Genomic DNA, 21646 nt, shown 5'->3' on the forward strand with positions numbered 1-21646 from the left:
ACCTATACTACAAATGGGCTCCCCTTTAACTAATTCTAATAATAGTAACATGAATCCTTTAACCCATGTTTCACAGCCTATGCATAGCCATGCATTCTGACAAATATCTCACTGATGTCTCATTTATCTTATGTCTGTTATATGCAGAAGCCCTGACACAGCCCCCGGCAGGAGAATGCTACAAGAAATGTCTCCAACCTAATACACTTGCTTCCTTCTCAAAACATTTTAACCCGTTATTTTTTGTAGACTACCAACTCCTGAACTGACCCACCTTTTTTATTTGGTTCTTTGGCCATTTCATTTTACTGCTTTGCTCTGTTATTTTACTTCTCCAAACAAATTTATGCTTCTTAATTTGTAAAGAAAATAACTCAAAGCCGATCTTTCAATGACATTGATAAGCACCATGTTATTTTTTACTTACAGACATGGCAAACTTTATTATGTTGCTAAAGATTACAAAACCGATGCCATCAAGTAACACAACTGGGTATGAAACTTGAAGGCACACCCGGAAAGCTATACAAACTCATGCTGGTTAAGATTTTTAAGGTTCTTTTCGATTTCAGCTGAAAATAAAAATTACAGTTTTCTCACCTACTCCTTAAAAGTATTAACTTTAATAAGGTTTTCTTAAACATTAAAATATCATACCAGATTCAAACCATCAGTGTCTGCTAGGAGTTTAATGTATGCACCTCCACAATCAATACCATCTTGAAAATTTACTTCATATCTAAATGAAGGGAAAAAGAATCATACTGCTGATAAATAAAAAATTACTAATTGCTCTTCAAAATCGAATGTATTACTCTCAATTCATTTAAACACAAATGTTTTACATTACCAGAAAGCTCTTAAAAAGCATATCCACAACATATAGGGAATAAGCAGAAATGCTTTTTCTATGCACATCCTTAAAATATTAAAAAGAGAATGATTATAATCAACTATAGAAAAGCCAACCAACTTGTTGAAATAATTTTTTCCATCAAAACTGCTGAATTAAGGGTAAGATACTTTAATACTATAATAGGAAATTTCAAATTCAGGTAACGTATACACTATGCATATTTCTTTATAAACTAAAAAATGAAGATTATGAGGACCATAGCCACAGCAACAGATGTCTAAGAAATTGCTGATAGATCTTAGATATATCCGGTTCACTAATTTGTATTTTAATTCAACTACACCTAACCATATTAGATAACTTGTACATTTAATTAAATACCTCCAGCAAAGAGATTTCATAATCTCAGTCAATAACCTGAAGTATTTCAGACCTTAACAGCCAAGAAATACAGAAAAACAACTGAAAGACTGAACTGATGTGAGAGCCTTTTCATAGATTTGCAACACTGTGTAATTTTCAGCAAAAGTTTTTCTTGTTTTGTTTTTTAAAGGAAATAGTCTTGTTTAGGCAATTGATATAGACATACTGAGCAATATTCAGGAGAAATTTTTGGTAAATTATTGAATTACATGTGAAATAATCAATGAAATCGCCCTCAGAGTGAAAAACAGTAAAAACCAAAATGGCTGTGATTCGGTTTGATGAATTAAAAGAAAAAGAGATGAAAACTAGAGAAGCAACAGGAACCAGTGATAATTTTAAGAAAGGACTGCAGTTTAAAATGTTTCTAAAAAAAAAAACAAAAAAAACTTTAGTGATACAAAAGTAAAAACAACGAAAAAATAGCATACAAAACTGTTTGATAGTTTGAACCTAGTTAGTGTATATATATTTTGCACTGAAAAGAACAAAGGAAATACAGTAAAATCTTAAATGACTATCTGAGTTGCCAGATTTTGGTGATCTTTCCCACTACTTTCTACTCTGCTTTGTTTCTCAAGAAGTCTTACCAGCATGTACTTTGGAGCCAGAGAGACCTGAGATTTATCCTTGATTCTGCCACTTACTCTAGTGACACCTAGTGTAAAGGCAAATTATTCAAGCTCGAGGACCACAAAGGATTGTGATGCTTAAATAATACCATGCACAGCAATGGACAGATGCCCAAAATGTTAGCTTCTGTAGGATCAAACGAAAGGGTTTGTTCTTTTTCATTTTTGAAATAAAGGACAGTTTGTTTTCCTCAAAGCCTTGTCACTATTTTTATTTTAAGCAGTAGCCGACAAAGAAATTTTTTCTCATGGAACATGTTTTTACAGACTATAAAGTAAGAAATGGTACACAGTGTGAATTAAAGGTAAATATTAATTATTTCAGGTAAAATAAAATAAAAAGATAGTTTTATTATAGGTGATCTCAAGACAAGGGTTCTGTGAAAAGGTAAGAACTGAAAAAAAAATGTTGTAAACTATCTCTATAAATATGAACATAGCTTTGTGGTTGTAATATGCCTAGACCCAATCATTATGTCTATTTCTTACATTGCAAACTTCCAGAGTTTTCAAATCATTAATTGTACCTAATGCAAATAATTCACAGTGGATTAGAGATCAGTGAAATGTGTGTCATATAGCTCAACTGCTGCTATTCCTTGGTCACAGGAAAAAGGAGGACGTGTAAGAGTATGTGGCAACCCTATCTTCTGCAAGACTATCATTCCCCACACTGTCCTACGAAGCAGTAATTCTTGTTGGGGGATGAAATTCTGTGGTCAAATATGTCTGGAAAACACACTACTGAAGTTAGAAACAGGTTTCTGCATGTAGAACTTCTTTCTCCAAGTCTTTAATGGTCAAGCAAATATGCTTCCTCATGTCTGGGATATTCTTCATTTCTAAAGCTTATATGACCACACAATGCATATTAACATGTACACCATGTGGGAAAAGCAGTTTTAGAGGAAAGTTATATTATGAGTCCATAGTATTTATAGTAGTTAATATAAAATTTCTTTATTTAATATCCCATTTCATTTTATCAATATTAAGAGCAGACATTCACTCTCCTTCTTTGAGTTGTTTTTAAGCATAGCAAAGACTTCTATTCAATTCCTGTTGGCCCTCCTCTTCTTTTTTCAGGACATAATTTCACAATTACTTTAATAATTCTTCTAGACTTATTATCCAATCTTTGTTTCTATCTTTTGCTTACTTGCCTAGCAGTGATTTATACTTTCTGAAAATACTAAATTTGATTCATTTTACTCTGAAAATATTACACTTTCTATTATTTTTCTTTCCCTTTCATTTAAGCCACAAAGGATCAAAATAGAAAGTGATATTATATTCAAATAAGTTTCAACAGAATAATAGGATTACTTTCAAACTTTCAAGAAAAAAGAAAGGCCAAACCCTGAATAATGACAAATAATATCAAGCTTAAATATTCGTTCCAATAAGTACTTGTAAAAACATTTTTAATTTGTTAAAATAATAATCATATACTATTTGACATTATTTAAGATTTTAAATTTATTCACATGACAGTGCAACTAAGCCAAAGCGACACAAGCAAAAAATTAAGCCAATTACACCAAATGCCATATTTTTTAAAACTGCTAAAACACAAAATGACATTTTAGTTATACTATGTAGGAACATGCTTAACAATGTTAACAAAAAAACTGAAAGGGTTCTAGAGTGATATACTTTACAGTTAATAATATTTCTTGTGTTGTCATTAACTTTGGACAGCCAAATCTTCTCACATAAGGGAGAAAATAACATTTATGCATTTCCTTTTGTTTTTAATTTGAATTTTATCAGCTTTGTAATTGTATTTGTATAGATCTATTTTGTCTTATATCCATTTTATGTAGGTGAATATTGAAGAATTTATACCTGATTTTATGACGGTATACATGTAAGCAACATCATAATAAAACCAGTTTATGTCACATTGTCGGGGAGGGGAGGAAAGGATTGTCTGTGAAAACATGTGCCCTTCGATGGAATGAGCACTGGGGGTTATATGCAACTGCTGAATCACTAAATTACCTCTGAAACTAATAATATACTATATGTTAAATTAAATTTTAATTTTAAAACATTAAAAAAATAAAAGGTGGAAAGACACTGATCTATATATGCATATACTTTTTTTTTTTAAAGATTTTATTTATTTATTTGACAGAGAGAGACACAGCGAGAGAGGGAACACAAGCAGGGGGAGTGGGAGAGGCAGGCTTCCCACCGAGCAGGGAGCCCGATGCAGGGCTCGATCCCAGGACCCTGGGATCATGACCTGAGCCGAAGGCAGACGCTTAACGACTGAGCCACCCAGGCGCCCCTGCATATAATTTTTAAAATAAATTTGTTTCCTTTGAATCTTATAACTGGTTTAACAGCAACATTTATGGTTCTATTCTGAATATACTCAAATTAATATCCTCAGAGCAAGTAATTTTAAGAAAAGAGTTAAAATAAAAAGGGTGATCTCAGTATGTATTATATAGTCTATGGTGGCAGAATTTTTTATATTATAGTATATATTATATAATTTTTAAATCGACCTGGCTTTCCCTCAAAACCTCAGAGAGTCTGTGTATATACATGCACTGTGTATTTAAGTAAGTGAAACTGAAAAGGAAATCTGGATTTTTATGCCCATTTTATACCCATTATAACTATATTCGGAAGCCAAATTATACAAAACTAATACAAATTTCAGAAAAAGTACTGTAAAACATAATAAAACTTACTGAACGATCAAGGGTTTATCAGCAAAAATGAAGGGTTTTGCTAATACAGCAGCTATTGCATGATGCTTTGCTCGAGATTTCAGTACCAGGCCTCTGTCACCGGGCACTCGGTTTTCTTTCAATTCTTCTATTTCCCATCTTCCTAAAATGTAAAGCAAAGCAATTAAACTAAAACTCAAAACACTGACTTACAAATTATTTACTAGCAGTGACCAATAAGATTTTTTCTTGAAGGCTGATTTGGGAAAAATAAAACAAAATTTTAAATCAATGCACAGAAATGAGTTTCATTTCTATACACCAACAATGAAACAGAAGAAAAAAAAGTAAGGAGTAGATCCCATTTATAATTGCACCCAAAACCATAAGATACCTAGGAATAAAGCTAACCAAAGACACAAAGGATCTGTACTCAGAAAACTAGGGACCACGCATGAAAGAAACTGAGGAAGACACAAAGAAATGCGGAAACATTCCATGCTCATGGATTGGAAGAACAAATATTGTTAAAATGTCTATGCTACCTAGAGCAATCTATACATTCAATGCAATCCCAATCAAAATACCATCAACTTTTTTCACACAGCTGGGACAAATAATCCTAAAATTTGTATGGAACCAGAAAAGACCCCGCATAGCCAGAGGAATGTTGAAAAAGAAAAGCAAAGCTGGTGGCATCATAATTCCGGACTTCCAGCTCTATTACAAAGCTGTCATCATCAAGACAGTCTGGTACTGGCACAAAAACAGGCACATAGATCAATGGAACAGAATAGAGAGCCCAGAAATGGACCCTCAACTCTACGGTCAACTAATCTTCGACAAAGCAGGAAAGAATATCCAATGGGAAAAAAGACAGTCTCTTCAACAAATGGTGTTGGGAAAATTGGACAGCCACATGCAGAAGAATGAAACTGGACCATTTCCTTACACCACACACAAAAATAGACTCAAAATGGATGAAAGACTTAAATGTGAGAAAGTAATCCATCAAAATCCTAGAGGAGAACACAGACAGCAACCTGTGTGACCTTGGCCGCAGCAACTTCTTGCTAGACATGTCTCCAAAGGCAAGGGAAGCAAGGACAAAAATGAACTATTGGGACTTCATCAAGATAAAAAGCTTTTGCACAGCAAAGGAAACAGTCAACAAAACCAAAAGACAACCAACAGAATGGGAGAAGATATTTGCAAATGACATATCAGATAAAGGGCTAGTATCCAAAATCTATAAAGAACTTGTCAAACTCAACACCCAAGAACAAACCATCCAATCAAGAAATGGGCAGAAGGCATGAACAGACATTTCTCCAAAGAAGACGTCCAAATGGCCAACAGACACATGAAGAAATGCTCAACACTACTTAACATCTGGGAAATACAAATCAAAACCACAATGAGATACCACCTCACCCTAGTCAGAATAGCTAAAATTAACAAGTCAGGAAATAATAGATGTTGGCAAGGATGCAGAGAAAGGGGAACCCTCCTACACTGTTGGTGGGAATGCAAGCTGGTGCAGCCACTCTGGAAAACAGTATGGAGATTCCTCAAAAAGTTGAAAATAGAGCTACCCTATGACCCAGCAATTGCACTGGGTATTTACCCCAAAGATACAAATGTAGTGATCTGAAGGGGCACCTGCACCCCAATGTTTGTAGCAGCAATGTCCACAATAGCCAAACTATGGAAAGAGCCCAGATGTCCATCAACAAGTAAATGGATAAAGATGTATACACACACACACACACACAATGGAATACTACTCAGCCGTCAAAAATGAAATCTTGCCATTTGCAATGACGTGGATGGAACTAGAGGGTATTATCCTAAGCGAAATAAGTCAATCAGAGAAAGATAATTATCATATGATCTCACTCATATGTAGAATTGAAGAAACAAGGCAAAGGATCATAGGTGAAGAGAGGAAAAAATAAAACAAGACAAAACCAGAGAGGGAGACAAACCGTAAGAAACTCTTAATCATAGGAAACAAACTGAGGGTTGCTGGAGGGGAGGGGGTTGAGGGATGGGGTAACTGGGTGATGGACACTGGGGAGGGTATGTGCTGTAATAAGCACTGGGTATTATATAAGACTGATGAATCATAGACCTGTACCCCTGAAACAAATAATACATTATATGTTAATTAATTGAATTTAAATTTTTAAAAAAGGTTGATTGGGAGAAATAAAACAAAATTTTAAAATAAGAAATAGTATCTGCAACTGTATGCATGTCTGCTCTTTTTTTCTCCTGAGAATGGTTTCATTTTCTTAGCTATAATTGGATTGTACTTCTCTGACTCTTCAATCAATGAAATTACAGGATGTGGTTTGTTGCATGGATGTATCACCATTGTATTTTTAAAATGAGTTATTTTAAAATTACATGAGATAAAGAGCATCCTTAACACAAAATAAATAGTTTGCATCAGTTGATTTATTTTTAAATATATGGTATTCATCAGCTACTTTCCTTACTTTGCAAAAGTTACTATGGGGATTTAGAGGCACCTGGCTGGCTCATTTGGAAGAGCATGTGACTCCTGATCTTGGGGCCGTAAGTTTGAGGCCCACATTGGGTGTAGAAATTACTTAAATAAATAAAACTTAAAAAATAATTTAAAATAAATTTTAAAAATTTATTATGGGGATTTAAATTTTATTTTGAAACCTGTATGCCTAATGAACATAAATTAAGGTCACCCTTCTCAAGCTAGGCCAATTAGCCCTCAGAACTTTTGACCAAGAAAGTAGCAAGCACTGGATAAGCACTAAGCTGTAATATGGCAAAGTTGAGTTAGCTCCTCTCTGGGCTGGGATTTTCCATGTTTAAGATCAGAAAGCTCCTGAAATTAGATTATGGCCTACAGATGGGCTGCCTGTAGCCCAAAAGTTGTTTTGGACTTTTTCTTTCTTCTTTTTAGAATAGAGAATAACCAAATCATATTAATTTGTATAAAATGTTCTAGTTTTGAGAATTATAGATATTGCCTATTCCAATGAAACTCAAATTAGCAAAAACTGTTTTCCAGTATCATACCAACTTATATTAATAATTTAATTTATATTTAATACAACTTATATTAATATTTATTAACAGGCACTTATGAATCACTAATGCTTTTTATTTTTTTCCTTCCTACAAAAAAAAAAAAAAAAAACAGAAAAACTAAGTGTAAGAACCTGAACAGTCATGAGCCACAAAGAAGTATTTTTTGGTCTCTCATTGTGCAGAATTTATTGGGCTTCATAAAATGCATTTTTATTTTTTTTAAAGATTTTATTTATTTAGGGGTGCCTGGGTGGCTCAGTTGCTAAGCGTCTGCCTTCAGCTCAGGTCATGATCCCAGGGTCCTGGGATCGAGCCCCGCATCAGGCTTCTTGCTCAGCGGGAAGGCTATTTCTCCCTCTCCCACTCCCCTGCTGTGTTCCCTCTCTCGCTACGTATCTCTCTGTCAAATAAATAAAAAAATTTTTCTTTCCAAAAAAAAAAAAAAAAGATTTTATTTATTTATTTGAGAGAGAGATGACAAGAGAGAACACAAGCCAGGGAGCCCAATGTGGGATTTGAAAAAGGTACCATCTAGCACTTTAATTTTAGAAAACTTGTGCCAGGGAAATTATTGCTCAATGACAAGAGGTTTTTCTCAGTTCCAAATAAACAACAACTTTCTATTAACTGATCATTTAGCCAAATTTTAGACAATATCGGTGAATATAAATTCTGGTGTAAACAAAAAAATTTTCTTTTAAGATTTTATTTATTTTAGAGAGAAACAGAGAGAGAGAGAGAGCACACTCTGGGGGAAGTAGCAGAGGGAGGGGCAGAGAATCCCAAGAGGACTCCATGCTGAGCGCAGAGCCATCTCATGACCCTGAGAGCACCACCTGAGCGGAAACCAAGACTCAGATGATTAACCAACTGAGCCACCCAGGTGCCCCAATTTTAGGGTAAATAAAATTTTAAAAAGGGTTTTACATCCTGAAAGTTGGTTATTTAAATAATTAGTATTTATTCAATATTTATACTTAATCTGAAAAATGTAAGTGTATTCCAAATGCAAACTCTATACCCCAGCACCTTTCTTAGGTTTGCTTTCTCCTGACAAGCTCCGAATGAGCTTTATTCAAGTGGTACTTGACAGAAGCTGCCATTAACTACTGTGAATAATAAATATTCCTGCAAAAGAATCTAATATTAATCTCAACTAACCACTTTGCAAACAACGCTGCTACTAGCAATATCCAAAATACCATTTTCAGGATCTAGCACTTTAAGATTCCATATTTTTCGAAGTTGCTTTTGAGATGTTGATAAAAGCCATTCAGAAACTATATTAAATCTAATATATGAGAAAATTATTTTCATGGATATTTAAGTTTAATGAGACTATAGACCAAACGTGAGTGCTAAGAAGTTTGGCTTTTTGCTTGTTTGATTTTTAACTTTGAACTCAAGTAAAAACTCATTTAAACATTAAAAGTCGGGGTGCCTCGGTGGCTCAATCATTAAGCCATCTGCCTTCAGCTCAGGTCATAATCCCAGGACCGAGCCCTGCTTCAGGCTCCCTACTCAGTGGGAAGCCTGCTTCTCCCTCTCCCACTCCCCCTTGCTTGTGTTCCCTCTCTCGTTGTGTCTCTCTCTGTCGAATAAATAAAATCTTTAAAAAAATAAAAATAAAAATAAACATTAAAAGCCACTTCTGTCCCGCAAGAAATAGGGATTGAAACTCACTTGTAAGATAAACAATAACTTCATTTTAGGAAACTCCATCAGTGGATTTTTCTAAAATTACAGATGTGAAACAAATATCTACCTGAAGTTTTTGAAAAAACTAAAGTAGTGTAAACATAGTTTTTTAATTTTTATTTTTAAATAATCTCTACACCCAACGTGGGGCTTAAATGGTACAACCCTAAGGTCAAAAGTCACATACTCTTCTGAGTCAGCCAGATGCCCCTAAACATAGATGTTTTAAGCCATGCATTCTGTTTAATAATGTGTATTTCCGTGGGTGTATTTTAGGTTGTGTTACATCTCTGCAGACGTCCTGCTTCTTTGGGTGAAATTATCCTTTTCCCTAAATGGATTTAGAGAACGAATGAAATATTGCTTGGTCTGAGCATGTGGTAAAGTTCTTTATGGAGAATATAAGCACATACAAATCCAGAGGAGTTGCTGGGATGGAGAACACTGCAAAGGAAGACATGCAGGTACGATCTCCATCTCACACTAAAATAAACTAGGAAAAGGAATAGACAGCTGACATCCTACACCAGCTATTATCTCATGTACTGTTCTTGTCATTGTTGTCATGTAACGGCCTGTTGGAGTCTGCATGTGAGGTCACATTCTTATGGGTATGAGGTCCTCTGAGAGAGGGAATTCCCACGATCAGTCACCTTGAGAAGAGGCTGATCTTGCTTTAGGATACAACCAAGGAGGAGGCTGGTTTTAGATTAGAAGGAAGAAGAAATTCTTTCATCATACTCCAAAAAAGTCCCGTTAGGGAAGATGACCCTTGCATATAGGACATTTCTTTCTATGGCAAAGCCTGGACAGTATCCTAGCAGAGACCCAGACAGGGGATGTAAGGCCCGGAGATGTGGGTTCCAAGAGTAGCCACATATCTCCTAGCTCTCGTAGATTACCCCCCGTTCTGCACTGGCGAGGAGGATCTTGCCCGCAGTTACAACTTGACGGAGGTATGCCCGTGCTTGAGATGCGACGACAGAGAACAGCAGGAGCCAGGGAAACACTGCTGCTGGACAGGCCGCGACTAACTGCAGGGGAATGAAGATTCAACCCTTCCGAGTTAGGAAACCCGATGGTGGCTTAAGCACGGATCACCCAGGGACTTCCGGAAATAGACAAAAATAGACAAAAGACTGAACATTCTGTTGTGAAGCATGATGGCGGCCCAGACCCCATATATTATATTTAATAGAAATATAATTTCAAAAGCTTGTGAACTCAGGGTCATTCTGGTTTTACTGAATATTTAAATAAATATTTTACCATCATATATGGAAATCTCCGCATCTGTATCATCTTTCTTTGCTTTTGATAAGACCCACCTGTAAATAAAGATAAAAGCAAATACGTATCATTAAAACTAAAACCAGCAATTTATAGACACAATGAATATTAGAAATACAACAAAAGATTACCCAAAAGTCACTTCTTATTAAAAAATAAATGCTTAGAAGCTAAATAAAGATGCCCATATAGAATCTTGCAAGGTTAGAGTTAAATCCTATTTGGAATCCACAATTTACTAGTTGCTTGATCATATGTGAGATATACTAAGCCTCAGTTTCCTCACCTATAAAATGGAGATAAAGATAGTACTTACCTACCTACTTGGGACAGTGTCTGCTATATAATAATTAATAAATAGTAACATTTATTTTTTTAACCAATATTTAGGATGGAACAGTAATTTGAATTTGTCATCTGAAATCAGATTAATAATATCTGTCTTTAGGAATGAAGAAATGTCATAAATTTTTACTTTATATTCATAATTCATTTGTATTATTTTCTTTGTATAAACGAATAACTCTTCAAGTTAAACATTTCTATCAATAATAAAAATGCATTAAGGTACGGGTTTACACTGACAAATAAAGTAACAATTTTTACAGTTTTGTAGTAGAGGCAATTTTCACAGGCCAATAACCAATAACTTCAAAAAAGCTAATTAAATCAAAGAAAACATTCTCTTGAATGAATACTCACCCAGCCAACCTTCCACTATCAAAAGTTTCTGTAAAATATACTTCTCCTATAGGTTGAGGTGTCTTATATTTAATCTAGAAAATAGATTTTTTAAAATCTAAAGTTATTCATCTTTGCAAATATTTTAATTAAATAATCTCACTGGTTAAGAACCCAGTATGTAGTAATGCACATATAAGTAAAATAAATAAAAGGTGACATGGCCTCAAAACATCGCATCCTAGTACAGTAAGATACAAGACAGTATCAGAGATACAATGCCAGAAAAAAAATACCGTCTAAGTGCAAACAGAGAATACACTGATTCCTTCTAAAACAGGAGGGATGGGGAAAAATTCTATTAGAGAAGTCCTCATGATACAGCTGACATGGCCTTGAAAGGATCCTAACAGGTGACAATATTTGGGAATACAAATCATTAGAAACAGAGGAAATACCATGATCCAACACATATAAGATAAAACACTTAGCAAGCATGTAGATGAGTTTAAAATTAACTCTTAAATTTCACTATTATATGGTAGAGGATGAGGATCCCATTTTGAGAGACTAGGAACCCAGAGAAGAAAAAGATTGAACAGAGAAAGCACTACAAAGCAAAGTACAGTTTCAAAGGCCCTGTACACATTAGCTGTGGTGATGATGATAATGACATTGGTGGTGGTGATACGTGGTTCTTTGAATCCTCATAAGACTTGTATGAGCAAAACACTATTTTTTTTTAAAGATTTTATTTATTTATTTGAGAGAGAGAATGAGAGAGAGAGCATGAGAGGGGGGAGGGGGAGAGGGAGAAGCAGGCTTCCCGCCGAGCAGGGAGCCTGATGCGGGGCTCGATCCCGGGACTCCAGGATCATGACCTGAGCCGAAGGCAGTCGCTTAACCAACTGAGCCACCCAGGCGCCCAGCAAAATACTATTATTGCACCCATCTTACATCCACTGTAACATGTAATGATAGGAACTCAGGCTGCCTGGCTTCAAAGCTTATACACTTAACTGCTGTGCTCTATCTATAGAACATACGAACAAAACAGTTAAGAGATTAATTTATTGACAAATTATCAAAAGAGAATTTGAACTGATGATGAATGAATAAATTTTGCCTAAAGTAATAGATCAATTTGGGTCCTTTCTGAATCAATCTGTGATTTTATCCGTATGATTTCTTTTCTCAGCCTTTAGAGAAAAGGATGCAGAAGTACTTTTTCTATTCACTGTCTCCACCCCAACCTGATAGTACATTTCCTGTCCATTTAAGGGGGGTGGAAACCAATAATCAAACACAATTCCACATAATTGCTGATGGGTCAAGATTCCACTTCCTATCATTTTTTCAAATATCACCAAATGCAGCTGAAGTGGTTGGTATCTCCCAATTCCTTTGAAGTATTAACCTCCAAAGACCCTTGTAGGAGCTGTACCTAAGTCAATCATCAGCGCTTTGATTACTTACCTTCTGTAGAGTGCATAACTAGGTTTTAAAAGAAATGTCCTTGTAGAGTTTAAACTTTAACAAGAGAAAGAATATTCACCTTAAACAGCCAAACAACACTTTCATTTGCAAATGAAAAACTCTCAAGGTAAGTGAGGTGAAGAAGTCTGTACCAGCGATAGGCTATGGTGCTCAGCCCTTGAATTAGCTGCTATAGCATAATACAACTCATCCATTCTTACCATCAACAAGACTTCTGACAAATTTTCTGATTGTCTCAATATTATCTATGGCTATTCCTCAATGTAAAGGTTCTTCTGGATTGTCAGGATGTACAAAAATCTCTGCAAGGTTTTTCAGACTCCTGTGAGTCACCACCTCAAACCGCGTCTTAACAATGCCGAGCCACAAACACGGGTGAGCCTTATTAAATGCCTACCTCATGATCACTTCCCTTTCTTATTCATGCTCCTAGTTAGCATTTCCTTTCCTCAGGGAAATAAGAACTTACTTTACTTCTAGGAGAACTGCAAATTATACTACCTTATCTCCTATCTGAAGAGGGCTGGCAGTGTGGGAAGAATGAAAACCTTTCTCTTAGATAGAAGTCCATTAGTCCTTCTTCAGCAGTGACAAATTCCTATTCTGATAGTAAAAACCTTCCCCATATTTACTTTGTAATAAAACTGTACTAGGTGCAATGTATAAATTTCTGTAATACATGGGCACTCTAATAGTTGGGGAAAAAACAGTGTTTTTCTATTTGTTTAGAAAATGAATACTGTTAGAACTGAAATGAATCTTAAGAGGTCACTCTCCTCTGTATCCTGTAAAGGAATAACTTACAACTCATTTCTCAATAACCTTACCTCTGAGGAGAGTTCACCTTCATTAACATCAATCTCTGAATTTTCATCAAAATCTTCCATCTCAACACCATCATCCATAAATTCTGCATTAATTGAGATGAACAGAAGACCCAAACATAGCCAAAAGCTTTGGAAATGCATACTGATTACCTGTGAAGTTAAAAGTTATCAGTGAAAAGAAAAGTTGTGAAAAATACGTAAGTACACTTACAAAGGAATAATTTTTCTTTAATACCGCCTTTATTGTAGGATGGCTTTTAAAACAAATCATTGACAAAATTATTTAAATTACACTTTGAACAAATAAAAACACAAACTTCAAATCCCACAGGACACAGATTCTAGAGCTACCCACCTGCCTCTAAAAACAAAGAGCCAAGGAGCAGCTGGGTGGCTCAGTCCGTTAAGCACCTAACTCTTGGTTTCCGCTCAGGTCGTGATCTCAGAGTCCTGAGATCCAGTCCTACCTAGGGCTCTGCTCAGCAAGGAGTCCACTTGTCCCTCTCTCTCTCCCTCTGCCCTTCCTCTGCACATGCGTGCACTCACACTCATAAATAAATAAATAAATAAATAAATAAATAAATAAATAAATAAATAAATAAATAAATAAATAAATAAAATCTTTTAAAAAACAAAGAGCCAAGCATTTAAACCTAAAGATATCAACAACAGTGATTACCAAACTCAAATAATATGTGGACCCCTGGGGTGCCTGGGAGGCTCAGTTGGTTAAGAGTCTGCCTTCAGCTCAGGTCATGATCAATGGGGAGCCTGCTTCCCCCTCTCCTTCTGGCTTGTGCTCTCTCTCACTATCTCTGTCTCTCTGTCTCTCTCTCTCAAATAAATAAAATCTTAAAAAAAAATATGTGGACCCTTTTAAAAGAAAGAAATAAGGATCATGATTCTCAAATGTTTGTTTTTCTATTACAATGTTGCTAAGTACATATAAACATACAACCAGAGTTTCATAATTATGAAACCAAAGTACACTTACATATAAACACAAAAAAAACTAAAGAAAAATAATTTTATCACAATTTAATGTGACAGTCTTTTCATGAATCAAATCACAGCTAAAAGAACAATCAAACTGCAGTCAGGTTGACTAAGTTGGATAACATTCTTTTACATTTATCATAATACTTTGATGACTCAGTAATTTAAACATTTCTCTATTTAAATACTGCAAAATGTCCATTCCTTATTATAACATTACTTGAGCAGAAACCAAATATAATTTGGCTGCTTCCTGGAAGAAAATATAATATGATTTGTATAATTATGTCTTTTTTTTTTTTAAGATTTTATTTATTTATTTGACAGAGAGAGATCGCGAGAGCAAGAACACAAGCAGGGGGAACGGGAGAGGGAGAAGCAGGCTTCCCGCTAAGCAGGGAGCCCGATGCAGGGCTCGATCCCAGGACCCTGGGATCATGACCTGAGCCGAAGGCAGACGCTTAATGACTGAGCCACCCAGGCACCCCTGTATAATTATGTCTTGCTCTATTCCCATTAACATGTTAAAATTCAAGTTTTATTTTTTGGTGCCAATGGCCTTTTAAACACAAAGTAAATGTGGACACCGAAAGAGTGTGGCAGTCCTTGGTTATAAGGTGGGCAGGTGATCCAGATGATCCATAGTATAGTTCTATTACTTTTTTTTTTTTTTTCAGTTACCATCAACATGACAAATTTTTTTAAAAAGTAAATTCTTAGAGGGGCGCTTGGGTGGCTCAGTCGTTAAGTGTCTGCCTTCAGCTCGGGTCATGATCCCAGGGTCCTGGGATCAAGCCCGCAACAGACTCCCTGCTCCGCGGGAAGCCTGTTCTCCTTCTCCCACTCCCCCTCCTTGTGTTCCCTCTCTCGCTGTGTCTCTCTCTGTCAAAATAAATAAATAAATAAAATCTTTAAAACAAACAAACAAAAAAAGTAAATTCTTAGAAAGAACGCTTAGATCTTCCACAAAATATCTATAGCCCCTACATGGGTCTGCTTAAGAAACACTGGATTTATGAGATAAGCAATTTACATCCACCAGAATGGTTATAATCAAAAAGAGACAATAACAAGTGCTGGGAGGATGTGGAGAAATTAGAACCTTTATACCCTGCTGGCAGGAATGTAAAATGATGCAAGTTTTGGAAGACTGTATGGCAGTTCTTCAAAATGTTAAAAATAGAATTACCCTATAACCTAGCAATTCCACTACTAGGTATCTGCCCAAGAGAAACAAAAACAGCTACACAAAACGTAAATATAGATGTTTAAAGAAACATTTTTCATAATAACCAAAAAATAGAAACAACCCAAATGTCCATCACCTAATGGTTAAACAAAATGTGGGCTATCTATACAATAAAATATGATTTACCAATAAAACAGAATGGAGTAATGGTATGTTACAAGATAGATGAATCTCAAAAAACATGCTGAGTGAAAGAAGCCAGTAATAAACCACCACATATTGCATGATCCCACTGAAAAGACACAGGCAAATCCATAGAAACAGAAAACAGATTTAGTGAGTGCCTAGGAAAAGGAGTGGGAAGAAAGGGTTAAGGGGTAATGAAAATGTTCTAAAATTGTGGTTAAAAATGGTTACATAACTCTGTAAATGTATTAAACCCCATTCACTTTCACACATTAAACAAGTGAACTGGAGGTGTACAATGTATTAATAAAGCTGTTTTTAGAAAAGAAACATCAGATTATAAAAAGCTTTCTTCTATATAGTTAGCCCAGATGATTAGAACTCTTCTTTTTTTAATCTCCAATGCCTATATCCCTCATCCATCCACCCACCCCTCCTCTGGTAACCATCAGTTTGCTCTCTATAGTTAAGAATCTGCTTCTTGGTTTTCTCTTTTTTTCCTTTGTTCTTTTGTTTTGTTTCTTAAAATTCCACATATGAGTGAGATAATATGGTATTTGTGTTTCTCTGACTTACTTTGCTCAGCATAATACTCCCTAGTTCTATCTGTGTTGTTGCAAATGGCACGATTTCATTCTTTTTTTTTTTAAAGATTTTATTTATTTATTTATTTGAGAGAGAGAATGAGAGAGAGAGAGCACATGAGAGGGGGGAGGGTCAGAGGGAGAAGCAGACTCCCTGCGGAGCAGGGAGCCCGATGCGGGACTCGATCCTGGGACTACAGGATCATGACCTGAGCCGAAGGCAATCGCTTAACCAACTGAGCCACCCAGGTGCCCCATTCTTTTTTATGGCTAATATTCCTGTGTGTTGTGTGTGTGTGTGTATGTGTGTACACACCACAACTTTATCCATTCAACCACCAATGGACACTTGGGCTGCTTCCACGATTTAGCTATTGTAAATAATGCTGCAATAAACATACGGGCACATATATCCCTTGAATTAGTGCTTTTGTATTTCTGGGGTAAATACCCAGTAAATACCCAGTAGTGCAATTCCTGGATCATAGGGTAGTTCTATTTTAAATTTTTTGAGGAACCTCCATACTGTTTTCTACAATGGCTACACCAATTTGCATTCCCATCAACACTGCAAGAGGGTTCTTTTTACTCCACATCTTTGTCAACATTTATTGTTTCTTGTGTTTTGATTTTAGCCATTCTAACTGGTATAAAGTGATATCTCATTGTAGTTTTGATTTGCATTTCCTTGATGATAAGTGATATCGAGCATCTTTTCATGTCTGTTAGCCATCTGTATGTCTTCTTTGGAGAAATGTCTGTTCAAGTCTTTTGCCCATTTTTAATTGGATTATTTGGTTTTGGGGTGTTGAGTTGTATCAGTTCTCTATATACCTTGTTTACTAACCCTTTACCAGGTATGCCATTTGCAAATATCTTCTCCCATTCAATAGGTTTCCTTTTAGTTTTGTTGTTTCTTTCACTGTGCAGAAACTTTTTTGATGTAGTCCCAATAGTTTATTTTTGCTTTTATTTCCCTTGCCTCAGGAGACATATTTAGAAAAATGTTGCTACAGCCAATGTCAGAGAGATTACTGCCTGTGCTTCCTTCAAGGATTTTTATGGTTTCAGGTCCCACATTTAGGTCTTTAATCCATTTTTAGTTTGTTTTTGTGAATGGTGTAAGAAAGTGGTCCAGTTTCATTCTTTTGCATGTGGCTGTCCAGTTTTCCCAACACCATTTGTTGAAAAGACTTTTTCCCATTGCATATTCATTCCTCCTTTGTTGAAAATTACTTGACTGTATAATTGTTTTCTGTTCTATTCCATTGATCTGTGTCTATTTTTATGCCAGTACCATACTGTTTTAATTACTACCACTTTGTAATATAACTTGAAGTCTGGAATTGTGATACCTCCAGTTTTATTTTTCTTTTTTAAGATTGCTTTGGCTATTTGAGGTCTTCGTGGTTCCATACAAATTTTAGGATTGTTTGTTATAGTTCTGTGAAAACTGCTGTTGGTATTTCAATAGGGGTTACATAAATGTGTCAATTGCTTTGGGTAGAACAGACATTTTAACAATATTTGTTCTTCCAATCTATGAGCATGGCAATGTTTTTCCATTCCTTTGTATCATCTAATTTCATCAGTGTTTTATAGTTTTCAAAGTAGAGGTCTTTTCACCTCTTTGGTTAAGTTTATTCCTAGATAATTTATTGTTTTGGGTACAATTGTAAATGGGATTGTTTTCTTAGTTTCACTTTCTACTGCTTCATTCTTAGCATATAGGAATGCAACAGAAGATTTTGGGTCCTGCAACTTTACTGAATTCATTTATCAGTTCTAGTAGTTTTTGGGTGGAGTCTCTAGAGTTTTCTATATATAATAATATGTCATCTGCACATAGTGAGTTTTACTTCTTCCTTAGCAATCTGGATGCCTTTTATTTCTTTATGTCATCTAATTGCTTTGGCTAGGACTTCCAGTATTCTGTTGAATAAAAGTGGTGAGAGTGGACATCCTTGTCTTGTTCCTGACCTTAGGGGGAAAGCTCTATGTTTTTCACCATTGAGTATTGTGTTGGCTGTAGGTTTTCATATAAGGCCTTTATTATTTTGAGATTTGTTCCTTTCTAGACCTACTTTGCAGAGGGTTTTGTTTTTTGTTTTTTACCATGAATGGATTTTGTACTTCTTCAGATGCTTTTTCTGCATATACTGAAATGATCATATGGTTTTTATCCTTTCTCTTATTGATGTGACATATCATGTTGATTGTTTTATGAATATTAAACCACCTTGCAGCCCAGGAATAAATCCCACTTGACTGTGGTATATGATTTTTTAAATATATTGTTGGATTCAGTTTGCTAATATTTTGTTGAGGATTTTTGCATCTATATTCATGAGAAATACTGGCCTGTAGTTCTCTTTTTTTGTGATGTCTTTATCTGGTTTTGGTATCAGGGTAATGCTGGCTTTATAGAATGAATTTGGTTTCCTTCCTGTGGTATTTTTTGGAATGGTTTGAGAAGAATGGGTATTAACTCTTTTTTCAGTATTTGGCAGAATTTGCCTGCGAAGCCATCTGGTCCTATACTTTTGTTTGTTGGGAGTTTTTTGATTACTGATTCCATTTCATTGCTGGTGCTTGGTCTGTTCAAAATTTTCTATTTCTTCCTGCTTTAATTTTGATAGGTTACACATTTCTAGGAATTTATCCATTTCTTCTAAGTTGTCCAATTTGCTGGCATATAGGTTTTTATAATATTCTGTTACAATTGTTTGTATTTCTGTGGTGTCAGTTGTTTCTTTCCTCTTTCATTGGTAATTTTATTTGAGTCCTCTCTCTTCTTTTTTTTTAATAAGTCTTGCTAGAGGTTTATCAATTTTGTTGATCTTTTCAAAGAACTAGTTCCTGGTTTCATTGATCTGTGATTAGAACCCTTCCTAATGAGATCAAAACTTAAGTGAATATGTGCGCCAGTTAAGCCTTGATTTCTTCTATGGGACACTGGCTATAACACTGAAGTTTACTTTGAAAAATGCATGTTGTTTTTTTTTTAATTGACCAATCTACCAAAATAGGAATATTCTATATTAAAAAGTATGTTAATACCACCCTCTTTATGGACAAAGACAACACAAAAAATGATGTATGCTGTTATTTGTTAGAAGAGTTTGAGCTCCCTGAATCATAATAAAAAGAGGTGTAACTGAGATAGAAAGTAAATTTAAAGAGATCAATTTTTTTATGTTAGTCACCATACAGTACATTAGTTTTTGATGTAGTGTTCCATGATTCATTGTTTCCATATAACACCCAGTGCTCCATGCAATACATGCCCTCTTTAATACCCATCACCAAGCTAACCCATCCCCCTAACCCCCTCCCCTCTAAAACTCTCAGTTTGTTTCTCAGAGTCCATAGTCTCTCATGGTTTGTCTCCCCCTCCAATTTCCCCCCCTTCATTTTTCCTTTCCTTCTCCTAATGTCCTCCATGCTATTCCTTATGTTCCACAAGTAAGGGAAACCATATGATAATTGACTTTCTCTGCTTGACTTATTTCACTTAGCATAATCTCCTCCAGTCCCATCAATGTTGATGCAAAAGTTGGGTATTCATCCTTTCTGATGGCTAAGTAATATTCCATTGTATATATGGGCCACATCTTCTTTATCCATTCATCTGTTGAAGGGCATCTTGGCTCTTTCCACAGTTTGGCTATTGTGGACATTGCTGCTACGAACAATGGGGTGCATATGGCCCTTCTTTTTGCTACATCTGCATCTTTGGGGTAAATAGCCAATAGTGCAATTGCTGGGTCATAGGGTTGCTCTATTTTTAATTTTTTGAGGAACCTCCACACTGTTTTCCAAAATGGCTATACCAACTTGCATTCCCACCAACAGTGTAAGAAGGTTTCCCTTTCTCCACAACCTCTCCAACATTTGTTGTTTCTTGCCTTGTCAATTTTTGCCATTCTAACTGGTGTAAGGTGGTATCTCAGTGTGGTTTTGAATTGAATTTCCCTGATGGCTAATGACAATGAACATTTTTTTCATGTGTCTGTTAGCCATTTGTATGTCTTAAAGAGATCAATTTAACTCAATAACCATAGGTAGGTTTATTTAAATTCTTTTTTACTAACTGGCACAGGAATGAGTACATTTGCAAATTGCTTATGAATTATTAATAATTCTAAAAGCGTCGGTTCTAAAGTTTTAAGAGCCTCCCATGATTTCCATAATATAGTGAAGTGTCTTGCTTGACTCACTATCAATAACATTTAAGTAAAACAGAAATGCATAAAATAATAGCAGTAATAACAACCATTAATATCACTTGTGGCCTACATCTTCTTCTTCAAAATGAACACGCACTTTAGTTTCTTAATAATTAATTTGTTGAAAAAATATATTCTAAGTGCTTTGAGTTCTGGTGTATTGGGCTGCTGGGAAAGTTAAGGGGAAACCAAGCAGGCAGTACTCTACTGGAACCCTATTCTTATTTCATCCAGAGCAATCCCATTCTGTTTTCTATATTATAGTTCTTCCTAACTTTCCTTCAGAAATAAATAATTGACAAAGCTTCAGGAAAAAAGTTTAGAAAATCTTTTATCTTAAAAATCTGAATCTCTAAAGTTCTATGACTATGATCATGCATTTGCATAAAGCAATGCGCTAAATTAATCTCTGCAGCCCAGGACATGAATAAGAAGGCATTATTATTTCCAGTCTATAAACTGAAAACAAATTTAACAACTTGGTCAAAGTCACAGGGGTTGGAAATGTGAAACAAGATCAGAATCTAGATCTGTACATCAATATACCATGCTACCTCATATTTTAATCTTATCCCGTGCATTATTATGTGCTTTTTGATAAAACAACAGAAAGAAATTACAAAAATGGTAACAGCACATACTTTGAACCTCTTGGAAATTTCTCAAATTTAGATTATTAGTATTAAGCTATGAAGATATTTACCCAGAAATGACCATATTACCTTAATACAGAAGTAAAATACTTAAAAATAAACTGCTCTTGGTCACAAACCATTCTGTAGGCAATACAGTT

At 35.3% G+C, this 21646-nt stretch overlaps 1 protein-coding gene across 2 annotated transcripts in view; it reads right to left on the reverse strand.

The window, feature by feature from the left end:
• The window catches only part of CLGN (calmegin), a 59086-nt gene that overhangs the window by 27576 nt on the left and 9864 nt on the right, over positions 1–21646 (reverse strand). For both annotated transcript variants that reach the window (XM_045880410.3, XM_045880409.3), the window contains exons 2-6: positions 13670–13819; positions 11367–11440; positions 10644–10702; positions 4620–4761; positions 658–739 (exon numbers count right to left, since the gene is read on the reverse strand). In XM_045880410.3, the coding sequence (XP_045736366.1) occupies positions 658–739; positions 4620–4761; positions 10644–10702; positions 11367–11440; positions 13670–13810 (498 nt within the window). In that variant the 5' untranslated portion in view covers positions 13811–13819. The remainder of the gene's footprint in view (positions 1–657; positions 740–4619; positions 4762–10643; positions 10703–11366; positions 11441–13669; positions 13820–21646) is intronic.

Source organism: Mirounga angustirostris, unplaced genomic scaffold (assembly GCF_029215605.1).
Source record: "Mirounga angustirostris isolate CCGP_5_RB_7025 unplaced genomic scaffold, mMirAng1.0.hap1 SCAF_2, whole genome shotgun sequence".
In the NCBI taxonomy this organism is placed as follows: domain Eukaryota; kingdom Metazoa; phylum Chordata; class Mammalia; order Carnivora; family Phocidae; genus Mirounga; species Mirounga angustirostris.